Raw genomic sequence first — 15,885 nt, forward strand, 5'->3', positions numbered from 1 at the left:
CTTTACTAGAGCTCTAATCTGGTTATTTCTCAGCATGTAGAGACTATATAACTGCATAGAGGAACACCCTGAGATCTGGCTCTTTGTTCAGCGTTGGGTCATCATCTGACTTGCAAAGGGAAGCACTTTATTCTGCTCCGTTGGCTCTTCTTGTATTCTGAGCTTCAACATTAATTAGCCCGTACGTGCCGCCAACATTCAGGTCCACATTAAATGCAGATGACTACCATTACTCTCAGCAAAGGCACCTGTCCCGCTGTAATAAATTTGGATTTTTTATTAGCGTCATTATTTTACCCCCGTGCAGCCAGTTTGCTCAAGCTTCAATGCCTTCGGCTCAGCAGGTTTGTGCTTGGCTGCTGCTTTGTGCTTAGAAGATTGATTTGTTTTACCTCGGTTGAATTGGTTGTGTCTGACAGACTAATGATCAGTATAGGGACAATAATTTTAGTTAGTTTGTAGAATTGAAATGGCCTCATCACAGGTCATTTAGTATTACCACAGTCAATCATACTTATCAAACTGAGCTGCAGCTAAATCTCAGGTGACGTGAAGATGAAGTCCAAATTCCTGCAGCCAAGTAAATCAAACCACCATAAACAAAATGTTTTTTGGCCTAAAATAGTTCAAAGACTATTTAAATTGCAACTTAAAGACATTAAGACTAACAAATATATTGAAATGAGGTAATGATAATAAAGAGGTGATACTGAGTTGTTATCAAAGAACCAGTAAAGACACAAATAAAAAGAGACTTGATAATTGATAAATTGCAAATAAATAGTTCTTAAATAGTAGATAAAAGTTATTTGAGAACAGACTTTGATAAACAATGTTAATAAAAAAGATTCCTCTCCTTCAAAAGTTACCGCTGGTGCACCCTTGAGCAAAGCATTCAGCCAGCTGTGGTTGAGAGTAAATGCAGAATTTGTTTTGTTGATTATGTTAAGCTTGGTTGACAGGTGTCTCAGGCTATCTGAGTAAGCCTGGGTGGTTGCTGATTTCCTTGTCGGCTTTTGGCTCCACCACATTCCACCTTGTTGCCTGAATTTAAATCTTCTTGCCCCCCCAAAAACCTAATAAGATCTGTCTGTTGAAGGGGGATATATCATGCTTTTTTGTGATTTTCTGTTTATTTTTATACCTTTATAATGTCAGATGTTAAACATGGTTGAAGTTCCAAAATTTGAGGTGAACATATATAAAAACGCTCCCTGCAAGCCAAAGGCCAGGGCTTCAACCTGCTCTGAATGCTTTGTTTGAAAAGTTACCTCTACTTCCTCCTCGTGATGACATCAGATTGTTCGCACATGCCCACAAACAGCCGTCTGTTGGTAGTCGGGATGTGCAGAGATCCCAGTATTTGTATTTGTATCTGTATTTGTTGAGGCAGCAAAATTCTTTGTATTTGTATTCAAATAAAAGTGGAAAGAGGCTTAAAAATCCTGTTTTTGTATTTATTACACTTTTAATTTTAGAAAATTAAAGTGTTACAATAAGTGTTCATGAATAAACTACCTTACGAAGGAGGTCCCCACACCAGGTCTTGAACAGGAGTCTCCCAGATCATAGACGACTGAGCTAAAACTTTACTCATCACCTCATTGCAGACAGACCTCTACCTATTTATACACCTATAATACAGAGACAGCACACCATGTAACATGTAGAAGAACTTCAAAGGTGATTATTGCTTTGCACTTTTCATATATTGCTTATTTTTTACAACCTAACTTTGTGGAAAGGAGAAGGGGAACAACAGGTTATGGAGAGTCCCTTGGGACTTACCCCTGATAGATGTAACAGTGGAGCAGAGAGACTGAGATAACAATGTAACCGACCTGTGAACTGGTATACTGGTATTTGATATGGGGTTTTTTTTTCCTCCCAAAAACAAAATAATTTTCAAAATATTTGTATGAAACAAATATTCGTATAAAACCTACTATTCGTGCTATTTCATGGTCTTTGTAGCAAAGGTTGTTCCACGGGTTGTTCATGTTGTCCGCTCATATTTCGGATCAGATTTGGGCTCGAACATGTACGCAAGTATTTGAGAAGTTTCAATTTTGAATAAAAGAAGTGAAATCTTACTGCTATTGTTTATTTAAGTAGTCTCCGGAGCCGGCCAATCAGAACAGAGTGGGATCTTCGGGGGGGGGGGCCCCCTTAAAGAGACAGGAACTGAAGCAGCCTGTTGTAGAGAGAGGCTGAACTGAGGGGCTATATAAAGAGCCAGTATAAGATAAATAAAGAGTTTTCTTGAACTTTAAATCATGCAAATATATTCCAGTAGAGCCCCGGAATAAAAACATAGACTTGGAAATGTGCTTGTGTCCCGTTTTAAGGTTCATAGTCATCCATATCAAGGTGTATCTGGTTTACATAATTCAAGGTGTACTTGGATTTGCTGTATTTTCCCTCTCAGTCACAAAGCCTCATTTCTTCTGTGGCGTGATGGGTATTTCCCAGGATGTAACCAGAAAGCTAAAAAAGTCCCTTCAGAAACCTTCAGTATGTGTTGTGTAACAGACCTCACGTCCAGGGTTTGTTACTGTTAATTGATTTGAGGCTGGTATTGACAAGGAAAAAGCATGCACAATCAACTTTCCCTTGAAAATAAATAACCATATAATTTTCCTTCCCAGTTACATAAAATGGGCCCAGTATAATCTAATCTAAACCTGCTGATCGAAACCAACGATTAATTATTTCTTACTATGTTTTGGTGTTTGCATGAAAGTTAACAAAACCTTTCTTTCCTCTCTTCAGCCAGCTATTTTTGGAACATTAAGCAATGACAGAGCGCCGTTTGACAACAGACTGGTGAGTCACCTCTATAAGAAACTTGTTATGACTTGATAATGATGCTTGCAAAGTCAGGACATTTGTGTTTTGGGGGCGTAAGGGTGAAGTTGTTTTTTTAATTGAAAAGCAGAACATTTTAATTAACCCAAAATTCCTGAGGATAAAAATTCACAAAAGCAGCAACAGATCTGTGTGTGTGTGTGTGTTTGTTTGTGTGTAATATTACTGTGAGTGTGTTTCTTATTGTTTTCAGAGCTGAGTCTACCCTCTAAATATGTTGGAGTTTTTTTCACATTAATACATTGTTTTAAATAATGTCCTCTTCCAGCACCATTCATACATTCTCCTGCATGACAGATGGCAAAAATCTTGTCTCTTTGTTGATGATGCCATGCTTTGATGGAACATAAAGAGTTCCTCGGTCTCTCTGTTGTTGTGAAATGCAAATGGTCGATGGCAGACGCCACAGAAAGCCAATTAACCAGCAACAAAGGAAATTATTAAGCTGCCCGGTTGTTTGCCTGGCTAGATCTATCGGAGGAGGGGAGTCTGTGGTGAGCCTGTGCCAACTGGCACATGACTTATTTAATTACTTAGCCCAGCAGCACTGAAAGAAACCAGCAGATTTATGGATTCATCCATTTCCCATTTATCAGAAAACAATAAAAGCTTCCCTTTATGCCTCATCTCCAAAGCACCCTTGGGCCCCGTGACCATTAAGCAGAATCTTCCTCTGCTTTTTCTCAGAGTCTAAGTAATAGACTGCAGCAGGTGGGTGGGCAGTCCAGTGTTGATTCACAGGTACAATACGTGTTGGAAGAGCCTAATCATTAAAGACTGTTTAAACCCTTTGAGACTGTGAAGAGTCAAACCTGGTCCAAAGCCAGACTGGATTATTGATGTTTGGTGGCATTAGTTTAGATGGAACTTGTCCAAGTTTTTCAGCTGTTCTGGGGAACAAAGTCTGGAACTTCAGTCTTCATTAAGGTTTGGATCGTTGATGTCGGGAAAGATGGAAAGCCTAAAACCTCTTTTATACAAGTTCATACAAAAAGAGTCCTTTTATCAGGTTAAACCAATATGTGAGACCTATAAGGGCTTTTTGATAGAAATCGTGTATTTGACTGTCAGTGTTACATCACCAAGGAGAGAATAAACAACAGTTAAAATATGGTTTAGATGGAAATCAGCATTTTGTGTGTTTCTCAACTGGTGGTAACTGAATATACAGCCGGTTTTAAACATAATGATGTAAACAAGCCTTGAACAGCAACAGAAAACATTACTAACTTCTATTCAGCTGTTGTCATGTATTAGTCCATGTTTTGAAAGACCTGTCAATCAATTTGTGAGTGATGGCAGGTTCAAGTCCTGTTTCACTGGAAAATACATCACGTTACGGAAGCTAAAGATGCTGTAACTGACATTTTAATGGGCCATTATCCGGTCGTTGTCTTGTGTAATTGAAGACTTGTCAATCAATGTTTGAGAGATAACAAGGTCCAGTGCTGTGTTTTGGGAACTGAAATGATTAAGCAGACTGTATGTAACTTCTGTGAGGAATGATTGTGCCCTTATGTTATCGTGCTCTTTTCTATCATGTAGAAAAAATCAGGAGGAATCAGTAAACTTGTATTTTGGAGCTAAATCCATTGTAAAAATTACATACTAAGACCTCAAAATATTGTTAAAAAAAAATCCTAAATATTGACTTCAATGCCATTGGTAATAATGATGTCTGAATCCCAATTTCCACTATACATATACAGTAGATTCCTATTTAACCTGGTTGTCAAGGACCAAAAACCAAGTGAACCCTAATAATTTAATAATTTACCTTGTGGGCACCAGTTTGTAGCTGTGTGAAAAGATTTTGCTATGATTTTTAAGAAGCCAGAAGGTTATTTATGAAGGGAAACAAATCAATTTATTTTTAACCTAATTCTTTGCAGTAAAAGGTGGCCTTTTTGTGAAGTGGTAAAAACAAATCTGAACAGATTCAAACTCATTAGATGAAAAAGCTTAAAATAAGCTATAAAATCTCTGTCACACATAACCTCACTGCAACCCATCAGCAGGTCACAAATCAAACTTTTTAGGGTTCATGATACCCGGCTTTCTTTCTAGCTAGTTTGCAGATAATCCACTCAAGGTTCATCTCCTTTTTCCTGGAGAACTGAGAGTCTAGGTGCATTTTTCTCTTCCTCTCTGACTGAAATCTCCTGGATTTCACCTCGGCCTCAGAAGTGTGAAGGCACAGGTGGAACGGGGGCAGGCACTGGCCCGAGGATTATGCTAACATTATGCATGCTGAACAATAGCGCTCTCAGTGGGACGGGCAGCCAGAGAAGACAGCCGCCATGGTATCACCACAGACAGCTTAACTCTCATGCATCGGAGGCTTTGTGGGATTAATCCAATAATAAAGCCAGAATTGTGACTAAATCCTAATTGATTTTTTTTCACCCTTATGGACATTGTACTCATCGTGGTATAGTGGATAAACCCAACATGCAGCTGCGTCTCACTCTGATCATGAACCTTTTCATATAAATGAACCAGGAAGTGAAACCAAAACTGTTGTTCTCTACGTTTTGTACAGCAGAGTGAAGGCAGATGAGACTGTATTGAGAATTTGTTTAATGATCATTAGAACATCTTTTTTCTTGGCGCAGTCATGTTAAGCATATCAGATTTTTTATCAAAAAGTATTATATACTTAATGTGTACAGTGCCTTTGTACTGGCTGTAATATTAAAGAAATAGTTTAACTTTCTGAGAAATACGCTCCTTCACTTTCTTTCCTAAAGTGTGATGAGAAGATCTCTCATGTCTGTGTTCAGCCCCTGTTATGCTAGAAAATAACTAGTTTGTACTACATGATATACTCGAAGGCGGAGTGAAAAACCTTTGAGAGTGTCAGTTTGTCTGTAAGAGGGGGGAAATGCGATCCTCGTAAAATATGAAGATGACGGTGCACATTTTCAGACAGGTCTCTCCTGGAAGACATTCATATTGTTGCACTTTATCTTCTCATCTGACTCTTGGAGCAAAAGTAAATAAGCAAATTTCCCAAAATACCCATTCCTTTATGATGAAAACAACTAAAAAACAAAAGCAGAAATGTTTCTTCTACAAAGTACACAGTAATTTTTGACATTTTATTCACCAAAAGTTGTTTAGATTTCTCTAAATCCATCTTTCCTTGCAGCCCAGGAAGCTATTTTCATAAAATCAACATTTATAATAACCATCTTCTCCGATTGGCTGGAGGTGTGGCCACTACCTTCACTCCCAGCCGACTGGAATACGACCTAATGAATAATGATATATTATATTCCTTAAACTGAGTAACAGACAGAAACAATGTTTACAAGTGCGCTTGTTTTAAAACTTCACCCGAAGATTGAAGATGGAAAAAGTAGAAAATCCAGCAGTGCATTGAGTCTCGTTAAGCAGACAGTCAGCTTGCAGACTTGCTGATAACAGAAGGCAAGTTTATTTGTATAACACATTTCAACAGTAAGGCAATTCAAAGTGCTTTACATAGAGCATAAAAGGCATCAAAACAGAATATAAAAGCAACACAAGTAAAAAGACATATAAAAACAATCAAAAAGTGTTAAATTTGGAAATAAAAAGAAGCTAAAAGGGAATAAGACAGATAAAACAAGAGAATAAAAGTAACAGTGAAGTGTAAAATATTAACCCTCAAATTTGGTTTAATCAAAGGCAAACAGAAAAGTCTTCAGCTGTGATTTAAAAGAACTGAGAGTTGCAGCAGATCTGCAGTTTTCTGGGAGTTTGTTCCAGATATGTGAAGCATAAAAACTGAACGCTGCTTCTCCATGTTTAGTTTTTACTCTGGAGACAGAAAGAAGACCTGATCCCAGACCACCTGAGAGGTCTGGATGGTTCATAATGTAGCAGCAGATCAGAAATGTATTTTGGTCCTAAACCATTCAGTACTTTATAAACCAACAGCAGTATTTTAAAATCAATTCTTTGACAGACAGGAAGCCAGTGTAAAGATCTGAGAACTGGAGTTATATGATCCACCTTCTTGGTCTTAGTGAGGACTCGAGCAGCAGCGTCTGAATCAGCTGCAGCTGTCTGATCGATTTTTAGGGAGACCTGTGAAGACAGCGTTACAGTAGTCAAGTCTACTGAAGATAAATGGATGGACAAGTTTTCCAAATCCTGCTGAGACAGAAGTCCTTTAATCCTTGATATATTCTTCAGGTGATAGTTGGCTGACTTTATAATTGTCTTAATGTGGATGATAGAAGGACGATGGTCTCCAAAAATGAATTCCAGCCATTCCTCACATAAATTTCCATCCTCTGGAAGGCTGTTAAGCCTTTTTAGCTGCTGAACAACTAGCAACACTTCCAGTGTCCTGCTTTGCTCATCATCTAGCTGCAATGCAAACTCCCGACTACAGAAGTTACGTACGCACTCAGCATAGCGGCATTGGGCTTATGCTAAAGCTTCCTGCAGAGTTAATTTAACTATCTGGTGTGATGTAGTAACGGGTTCCACTTCAACAACTCTTGAGCTGCAAATTTCAAAATTTCAAAGACAGAGGAGATAGAATTAATTTTACAGCACAGGATTGCTCCCACCACCATCACCCTAATCCATCCCAAAGCTCATTTTTCTTGTCTTCCAACAATACCAACCCTTTAAGATATTCAATTTACTGTCATATGACAAAGAAAATTAAAAAAAAATCACATTTGAGAAGCTAGAAACATCAAATACTGGGCATTTTTGCTATATACATGTCAAAATAGTTGCCAATTACGAATCAATTGACTAATCATTGCAGCTCTACAATATACAACATTGCCATTGAATCCAGCAACAATCAGTATGTATGGTACATCAAGACCTTACAACACGTAGCTGCAAAGTAGGAACCCAAATAGTGTTAAAAACCAGTCGGAAGATCTCAGACAAGTAAAGTTGCTTAAATGTCTGCATCAGCTGTATGTGGCACATGTGAGATGTACAGACAGCATTTTAGACTAACGAGGATATACAGACACAGCGGTTCTAGGCAGATTTAAATTTCTATTCAAAGCGAATCAAACTCAAACACCAAGATCAGAAGTGTCTTTACATGTCTGTTGCAACCAGCCTGCTGAATTTCATGTTATTGAGATTACAACCAGTGATTTTCTGAAAATTGTGTTGAATCTCAAGATGCACATAAAAGCCAAATCGATGGGAGCAACATCTGATATGCAGCCTGAGACGAATAAGCCTTTGATGCTGCTGCTATTAACTTGATGGCTGCTTTAATTTAATGACAGATAATTTACTGCAGTCATTTGTCAACAGTCATGTAGCTCTTTGATTTTAATTAAAGATGAATAAACAGATGAATAAAACAGCACCAAATGGCTTGTAATGGATCAGGAGCCTTTGACTGTTAATAGGGTTGGGTTTCCCATGGCAACGCAAGGCGGATGCTGACTGAGAAAGCAAATACTGTGAATCTAAATGAAGGCTGGGTCTTTGGTAGTGAGGAGAGTGGAATTGTGAATGTTCAGATTTATTTTTTTCTGAGTGTTTCAAAGGACTTCTTGTCCACATTTACTTAAAAGTTGAGATTGAAAGTTCATTCTTGACCTTGGAAACAGCAGATGATACAATGGAAAGCTCCAGAACAGCCACTAAATGGATCTTGTCGTGAAATTGTTTTGTCAATTACTGTTTTCAAGGTAAAAAAAAATAACTTTCAATCTCAAACAATTACTTGTTTGGTCTGTAGAATGTCAGAAAATGGAAACATACAGAGTTCACAGAGCCTCAGTGGCATTTTCAAATTGCGTATGTGTGCGTATTTTGTTCAATCAACAATCCAAATATACTCAATTTACAGTGATAACACAGGGACAAGTAGCAAATCCTCACATCTAAGAAGCTAGAAGTAGTGAATATTTGGCATCTTTGATAAAGAAATAAACTGACATGATTCGCTGAATTCCTGAGAGTTGAATGATACCACTCTCATGTTTCAGCATTAACGTACAAAGCTAGCATCAGGTAGCAATTAGACTAGCTTAGCATACAGACAAACATGCCTACCAGCACCTCTAAAGCTCACTTGTTAAAAATCAAATCTCATGTAGTTAATTAGTGAGCTTTAGAGGTGTTGACAGTCCTATTTCTTAACTTTTGAGAGAGCCAGGCTAGCTGTTTCCCTCTGTTTCAGGTCTTTATGCTAAGCTAAACTAGGCTAATCACCTCCTGGCTCAAGCTACCTATTTAATGCACGGACTTGACAGTTGTATTGATCTTCTCATCCAACTCTCAGACAGAAAGTGAATAAGTACATTTCCCAAAATGTGGGATGTGTCTGATCAACTCATCATTTCAGCACTAATAAGAATTGTTTATTGTTTGTGATTGTTTTCATTGAAATCCAGCCATTTAGCCGATTCTGTTGTTTAGCATTTTGCTGAAAGGCACTTGAACAGATACACAACAATGTCTGTTTAGAGGAAATGAACTTGTGTCTGACCATAAGGCCACTCTGCTGTCAAAATATACAATATGTTCTTACCCTCAGTTCATTTATGAATTTGGTCTCTTCACCCTTTTCTAAGGTCAAAGACCCAGAGCATCCATTACGTAACCATGCGGAGAAAGGTATGACCAGTATGTGGCACATGAACGATTTGTGTTTAACTCTAAAATCCAGGACGGTTGCATAAGCCTGATAGAAGAGCACCGGTTATGTAAACGTGTTTCTCAAAAGAAATCAGAGGCCGAAGTGCACTCTTCTAGATGCCTGATCCTCCTCCAACATCAGCAACCCGCTGCTGTGAAGGTGGACGTGGGCCAAAAACCGGAGCGCCGCAGCATTCTTCCTCCTCGTCCATTTGTGTCTGTGTAACAAAGTTGGCAGGCAGGAATCGACCGACAGCACTCAGCGAGCGTATTAAACAGCGGTAACTGCCAAATAAAGCGATGCACACAAGATACTGAACCTCCGCATCGGTCGAGAAGTCATGGTTACGACATGCAAACACACTTTGAAGTTACAAGCAACCTAATAAACCAGTAATTGGGTTAAGTGAAGGCTGATTCAAATGTCATGACTTCATATTAACTCCTTGGCAGGATTGGTGTTGTTAAACTGGATCCAGTCTGACTGAACGGTGTCTGAATTTCCCTTTATGGATGTTAATTTTACTATTGAACACCCTATTTAACTTCATTAAAAATTAATTTAAAGGGTCATACCTGCTTTCCTTGATATTTTTTCTGACCATTTTTGATGCTGTACTGTACAGTAAAATCAGTTAGCAGCTCAAAAACACTTCAAGCAGTTTAAAGGTGCATCAAATGATTTGTTTTTTGGCCACTTGAGGGCAATCTGCAGTGTTGGGTAATAATGCTCTGTGAGTGTGTCACTACAGATATGAATTAGACAGATATACTTAATCATTGTTATAATAAAAAATATACAATTTAGAGCAGTTTTAAGTGTCAATTCATTTGAAAAAAAGTCTAAACTGTGATATCACAGCAATGGACTCAAGAAAAATGAATAAAGACATGATGCATTACATAACTCAAACAACTTCATAACACAGAAAAAAAAGGAAACCAAGGATTTAATTTTCTAAATATGAGTATCCCTCCTGTTTATCTTTCTGTTTATCATCGTTCTCTTCTGTTGGACTGCCAAAGCTGACGAGCAGCTTGTTGGAAGGCAGCTGTCTGCACAATACTTTAGAGAATGAAAACTGTTGTCACTCCGCTGACATTTTAGTCAGGTCGGACGTGTAATCCTGTTAGAGCCCACATGTCATAAGCACCATTTGGAGGGACAGATTATTCCAAAAGCACCGTACAGTACCAACGACATTTTAACACGGGTGGCCCCCGGTGGGAATTAAACTCCTGACCCAGGCTGTGTTGGTGACGGGGCTCCGCTTGGCACTTAGCTTCCCTCTGTTGAATTAATAATATTAAAGGCAGATGTTCATAAAGTCAGTTGACGTCATTTATTATGCTCAAAATCTGAGTGCAGTTATCCCACAGTGCAGTGTGCAGACATGTTATTATTATCGCCCACTCTTGTCAATTAAAAAAAGAACCAAACCAGAACTTGTCCAAAGATAAATAATCTTTTACAGTGTACAGTGTTGCAAAAGTTCAATCAGAAACATCGTTACTGTAGAAGAAGAAAGCAGTAAATTCTAACATGTGATGGTTGTTTGTTAAAAAATGTTTGTGTTTTTGTGCAGCTGTTGTTTTGTACTTGCCTCCGTGCTCTTCTGATCTTTATTAATACTTTAATAAATTATCTGATTACTGGTGTGTTTTGGATGGAGGCGGAAGAGGAAGTGAATGATCGACTAATGAGGGAGCCGCATGACGGCTGCAAATATGAAAACGCAGAGGTTTGCATGCGGCTGAGCCTTTTGCTTGACAGACATACAAAGAGCCACATTCTTCCTCATGACTTTCGGCTTTTATCTGGTTTTATCTTGTTGTTCTGCTAAACAGCTGATGAGGAAATCCAAATAAATGAACATAAAGCTACAAAACAAATCTGTTCGGCTGATTTTAAATCTTCGCTGTACATATTTTTCTATTGCTTCTTATACTATTTGACTTTTCTTTTTGTCATTCAAACAGTTGATCCAGTGTTTATGTATTACACTAGGTGCAAACATCTCTGTATTTCACTTGATTGTCAAAAACACCACTGTGTTTTATTTCATCGTGGGTGATGATGCAACACAGGAAACGAAGATGTTATAATTTGCCAATCACGAGCAGAAACACGAGCTAAAGCAGCTAAGCTTTGCAAGGCAAAACTTTTACCCTGAACTTGTTTGATTTGAATTTCAATGTCAATGACAGTTGGCAGTTTTCAGTGCTTAGCTACAGATGTATAAGCACATTCAGTTATGCTGTGCATCATAGTTTCCTAGCTTATATACATGAAAGAGTCACGTTGTTAAAAATCAAGCTTGTTCTCTCGTCTCTTGCATGTTGACAGTGTCTTTAACATGATCAATGCCTCCATGTTTAAAAAAAAAAAGGTTAAAAAGATGGAAGTTCAGTCTTTATGAAAGCTTTGTGTTTTGTTTCTGTTTTCTGACAATCTGCCATCAATCAAATCAAGACTGAAAACAGACCAGTTGCACAACGTCCTCCTTCTGCTGCTGCTGCCCTGAGCCTCGTGTGTGTGTGTGATCTCTGCTAACCTTCTGTTGTCATCAGACCGGACAGTGTCTCACACACACGCACACACACACACACATGCGCACGCACATGCCTTCAGATGTTATGTAACCTTGTCATAGCGGGATGCTTGTCTCTTAACACGGACATACACACATAAATAAACACTGCGCCAGAGGGATGAAATTAGCTCGCTGGCTTAGCAGTGGGAATATCGTGTGGATGTGTTTGGATGTGTTTACATTGAGCGGTTAGCTACTTGTGAGCGTGTCTCAGGGCCTGCTGGTCTTGTGATTATTAGTCATGGCCTGGGCATTGGCCTTGAGCTCATCTTGTACTCTATTTGATGTGTGTGTGTGTGTGTGTGTGTGTGTGTGTGTGTGTGCGTGTGTTCCTGCTGTGCTCATTTAATACCTGGTATTCAATGATATGCTGTTTAATCCTCCACATGCCTGTGCTTTGAACTAAGAAAAGGAAGTGTATGTCCTACATTTTATGGACACAAATACACACACACACACATGCATGCAAGCGTGCTAACACACACACGCATACAGTACATGTGCATCTCTTAAGTACTGACTGTTCCCTCTCTAAAGGGAGTGATGACCTATTATGTCAAAATAGCATCGACTCTTCTCTTTGTCTTGCTGAATGTGGTGATTTATTTCTCCTGGAGGTTTTAATTCAGTTTGCTGGTGACACTATAGTTTTGTTATCAGTTAATGAGGAAAAAGAAAAATGCATGACAAAATGTCTCAGTTTGAAGTTATCTTCATAATCAGCAAATATAAGCTTTATCCACTAATTCCAGGTATAAGAATAAGAATCCATATTTCTTCTTCGTTGTTTATCTCGCTGCAGGTTTGTGGCCACAAAACTACAGGAAATTTCTTTAAAAAAACAAAACAGAACATCTTTAATAATCTGGTGTGTTGTGCATATTTGTATGTTGCACACCTTGCATGGAAAAAAAATGCACTAAAGTATGTCAGGGAAAAAGCTTAAGAGGTTAAAAAGTGACTTATCTCCCTCTTCTCTGATAAACAACATTCACTGCAGACCCGGTGTGAGCGCAGAGATCTTCCTCTGTAAATGTTTGTTTTGTGACCCGAAGTGTTGGTTCCTTTGATGAAAAGTTGAAGATGGATGTTTTGGCCTTGACACCTCTGCACCAAATCCTTCCACTGAACTTCCTGGTTTTTGGGACAACAAAGACCGAGTTACATTCTGACTCCTGACCTTTAGAGTCTTATCTTTGACCGAACATCTGCAGACGGCAAACCGTGACACCGATGAGGATGTACTCAAATGCAGAGGTTATAACGGGTGTTGATTAAAAATGGACTGACATCATTTATAGTGCAGCTATTACGTGATCTATATCTGGATGTGCACCCTCTCGTCACACCGTCACATGTATGCATCGTTGTTGACTCTAAATTCTGCCTGCAATATGATTCGCTTTTTGTATTGACGATGACAGTTTCATCCAGTGAGTGAACTTTCGAATTGTGGAACGATTACAAGCATCTAATCATGCAGATGTTTCCTCTCCTGTGTGTGACAGAGCGGCGATCAGAGGGGAGTCGTCCTCTCTGATCGCCGTTCTGCAGGATTTTTCCATAAAGGCTGAATGACACACCTCTCGCACTCGGCCAATAGTAATTTGTCTGCCTTTCTGTTGACTTCCTGCACAACAGAGGGTCCAAATTACTACCTTGGCTAATATTCTGATTTGCACCCCTCTGCCCGCCCCCCCTCCTTCTCTCCAAATCCAGTAATCCAAGAGGAAATGAAATTGGCTTAGTGACTCTCCGACCTGTCTGTGGAAGGAACGCCGCTCAGGACTGCACTGAACAGTTTAAGCAATTTAACCCCAATAAGAAGGGTTATCTTTATTAAAGCTTGACTTCAGGTTGGCTGTATGAATATGACTGAACATAGCAAGTTCATTATTAAATGTTAGCTCTAAAAAAGCTTATGTAACTTGTGTTTCAAGCTCAGGCCAAATCTAGAAACATCCAACATGATTTTTCAGCTTATATCAGTTATTTATACCGGCCAGCTGACAAAGAATTATTTCACACATCTGCATAAGCAAACAGCTGCCCGTGACACACTTTGTAGAAATGCAAATGTTTTAAAGTTGTATTAAGCATTAAAATTGTACTAAAAATGTAAAATTTACGCAGCTTTTTGTTGTAAGTCACAAAGTGGGCCTGCAGCAGAGAGTCCCTTCTGATTGAGACGCCACACACATCATAGTCTGGTATAGAGATGTCTTCACCAGTATGAGATAATACAGTGAATTTTTTAAAAGAAATGTGAAAAAAACGTGAAAGTTTCCTCGATTGTGAGTTCTGCATCAGTAGAAAGCTGGACTGCTCTGTCTCATGAAGCACGATCACAAAATTATCTTGATAAATTTGCTCAGTAGAAGCTAGAGCAGTGTTTTACCTCATTCAGTCCCAAATTTAAGGAGGTTCTACGTTTTTCTCCCCGACCAGACACTGGCAAAAGCAGTTTTGATGCTTGAATAGAGGGATGAACCTCATAGACCATCAGCAACATAAGGCTTGTGATATACTTGCTTTTCAATAATGTGTCTATGTAGATAAACAGCTTCCATGCTCGCAGCGTTGTTTTCATACGTGCTTGTGTAGTTTGTGTGCAGAATAACCAGAATATCTGTCAAATCTGCAGGTAGTGTAAAGTGGGTTTTTAGAGCTTTTTCTCTGAAAACAGGCTGCAAACTGCCTGCTGCGGCCAAAAACTAACCATGTCTGTTTGCTGTTTGGTGTTGAGCAGGTAGTGAAAACAAAACGAAAACGACGCTATGAGAGCGCTGAGAGTGAATCTAAACAGTAAAGTTGCAGCTGGACAGATAAACAACGAGCTGAAACTCATCATAAAGCTTTGTAAAGCCGAGAGGAGCTGCAGAGTCGCTGATAATGCTCTGCAGGTTCATCACTACGAGTCATGCCTCCCACATTACACATCGTCAATTGATACACTGATATATGAAAAATATAAATTGTAGCCACTTTAACTTAAATGTGGACATGTAGCATTAATTTGTGAGGAAACAACTAATGCTCTGGAGAAATGCAGGATATCATGGAACAGCGTAGATAAAAGCAAGCAGCACTGCTAATCTATGCTTTCCAAAAGTTAAAAAATAAAATAGTAAAATGTTATGAAAGTTGTATTTTGAGCATACAATACTACACTGTATGAGTTGCTGTGATACCACACTTTATGTACTTCGATCATGATGCCAGCATCAGACGTCTTTAATTACGAGCAGTCAGCAGTTAGTGTGGTGGGAACAGTGAAGGTAATGAGTTTAGGCAGTGATCCGTAAGCTCAAACTCAACATTAGTCAGCTGACATTATGAGAGGAACCACCAAGCTTCACCTCCTGGTTCGGATGGGAAAAAACAATCAAAACAATGCTGTGAAATGTGTGTGTTTTATCGGAATCCGCACCGTTTGTGATATTATGCAAAAGAAGAATTTCAAAAGCAGTTTTGTGGCTTTGAAACGGGGACTGTTTGTTCGCTGTATTTCTACAGTGCTTTTATGATGAAAGTCTGGCACAAGTGATGATAACACAGGAAGTGGGAGACAAAAGAAGTACAGAGTGTAACAGCAAAGAAAAAAGAAAGAAAGAGCCCTAAGAAATGTATTTATGAGCAAAAAACTATTGAGATTATTGTAGGTTTCTGCTGCCAATGTACCAAATTCTCTAATTTTAACAAGATCCTTGTTAAATCCTTTTATTATTATATTTTTTCTCATTTTTACCTGAGGCCAAATTAGAAAGAAATGTATTTTAAGTTTATCTTGTTATACCATGAA

The 15,885-nt window shown here is 38.7% G+C and overlaps 1 protein-coding gene across 1 annotated transcript in view; it reads left to right on the forward strand.

Moving 5' to 3' along the window:
* Positions 1–15,885, forward strand: part of rasgef1ba (RasGEF domain family, member 1Ba) — a 147,215-nt gene that overhangs the window by 39,140 nt on the left and 92,190 nt on the right. Inside the window, exon 3 of the mRNA XM_044332179.1 lies at positions 2,773–2,826. Within this exon, the coding sequence (XP_044188114.1) occupies positions 2,773–2,826 (54 nt within the window). The remainder of the gene's footprint in view (positions 1–2,772; positions 2,827–15,885) is intronic.

This window comes from Thunnus albacares, chromosome 2, assembly GCF_914725855.1.
Source record: "Thunnus albacares chromosome 2, fThuAlb1.1, whole genome shotgun sequence".
NCBI lineage: Eukaryota > Metazoa > Chordata > Actinopteri > Scombriformes > Scombridae > Thunnus > Thunnus albacares.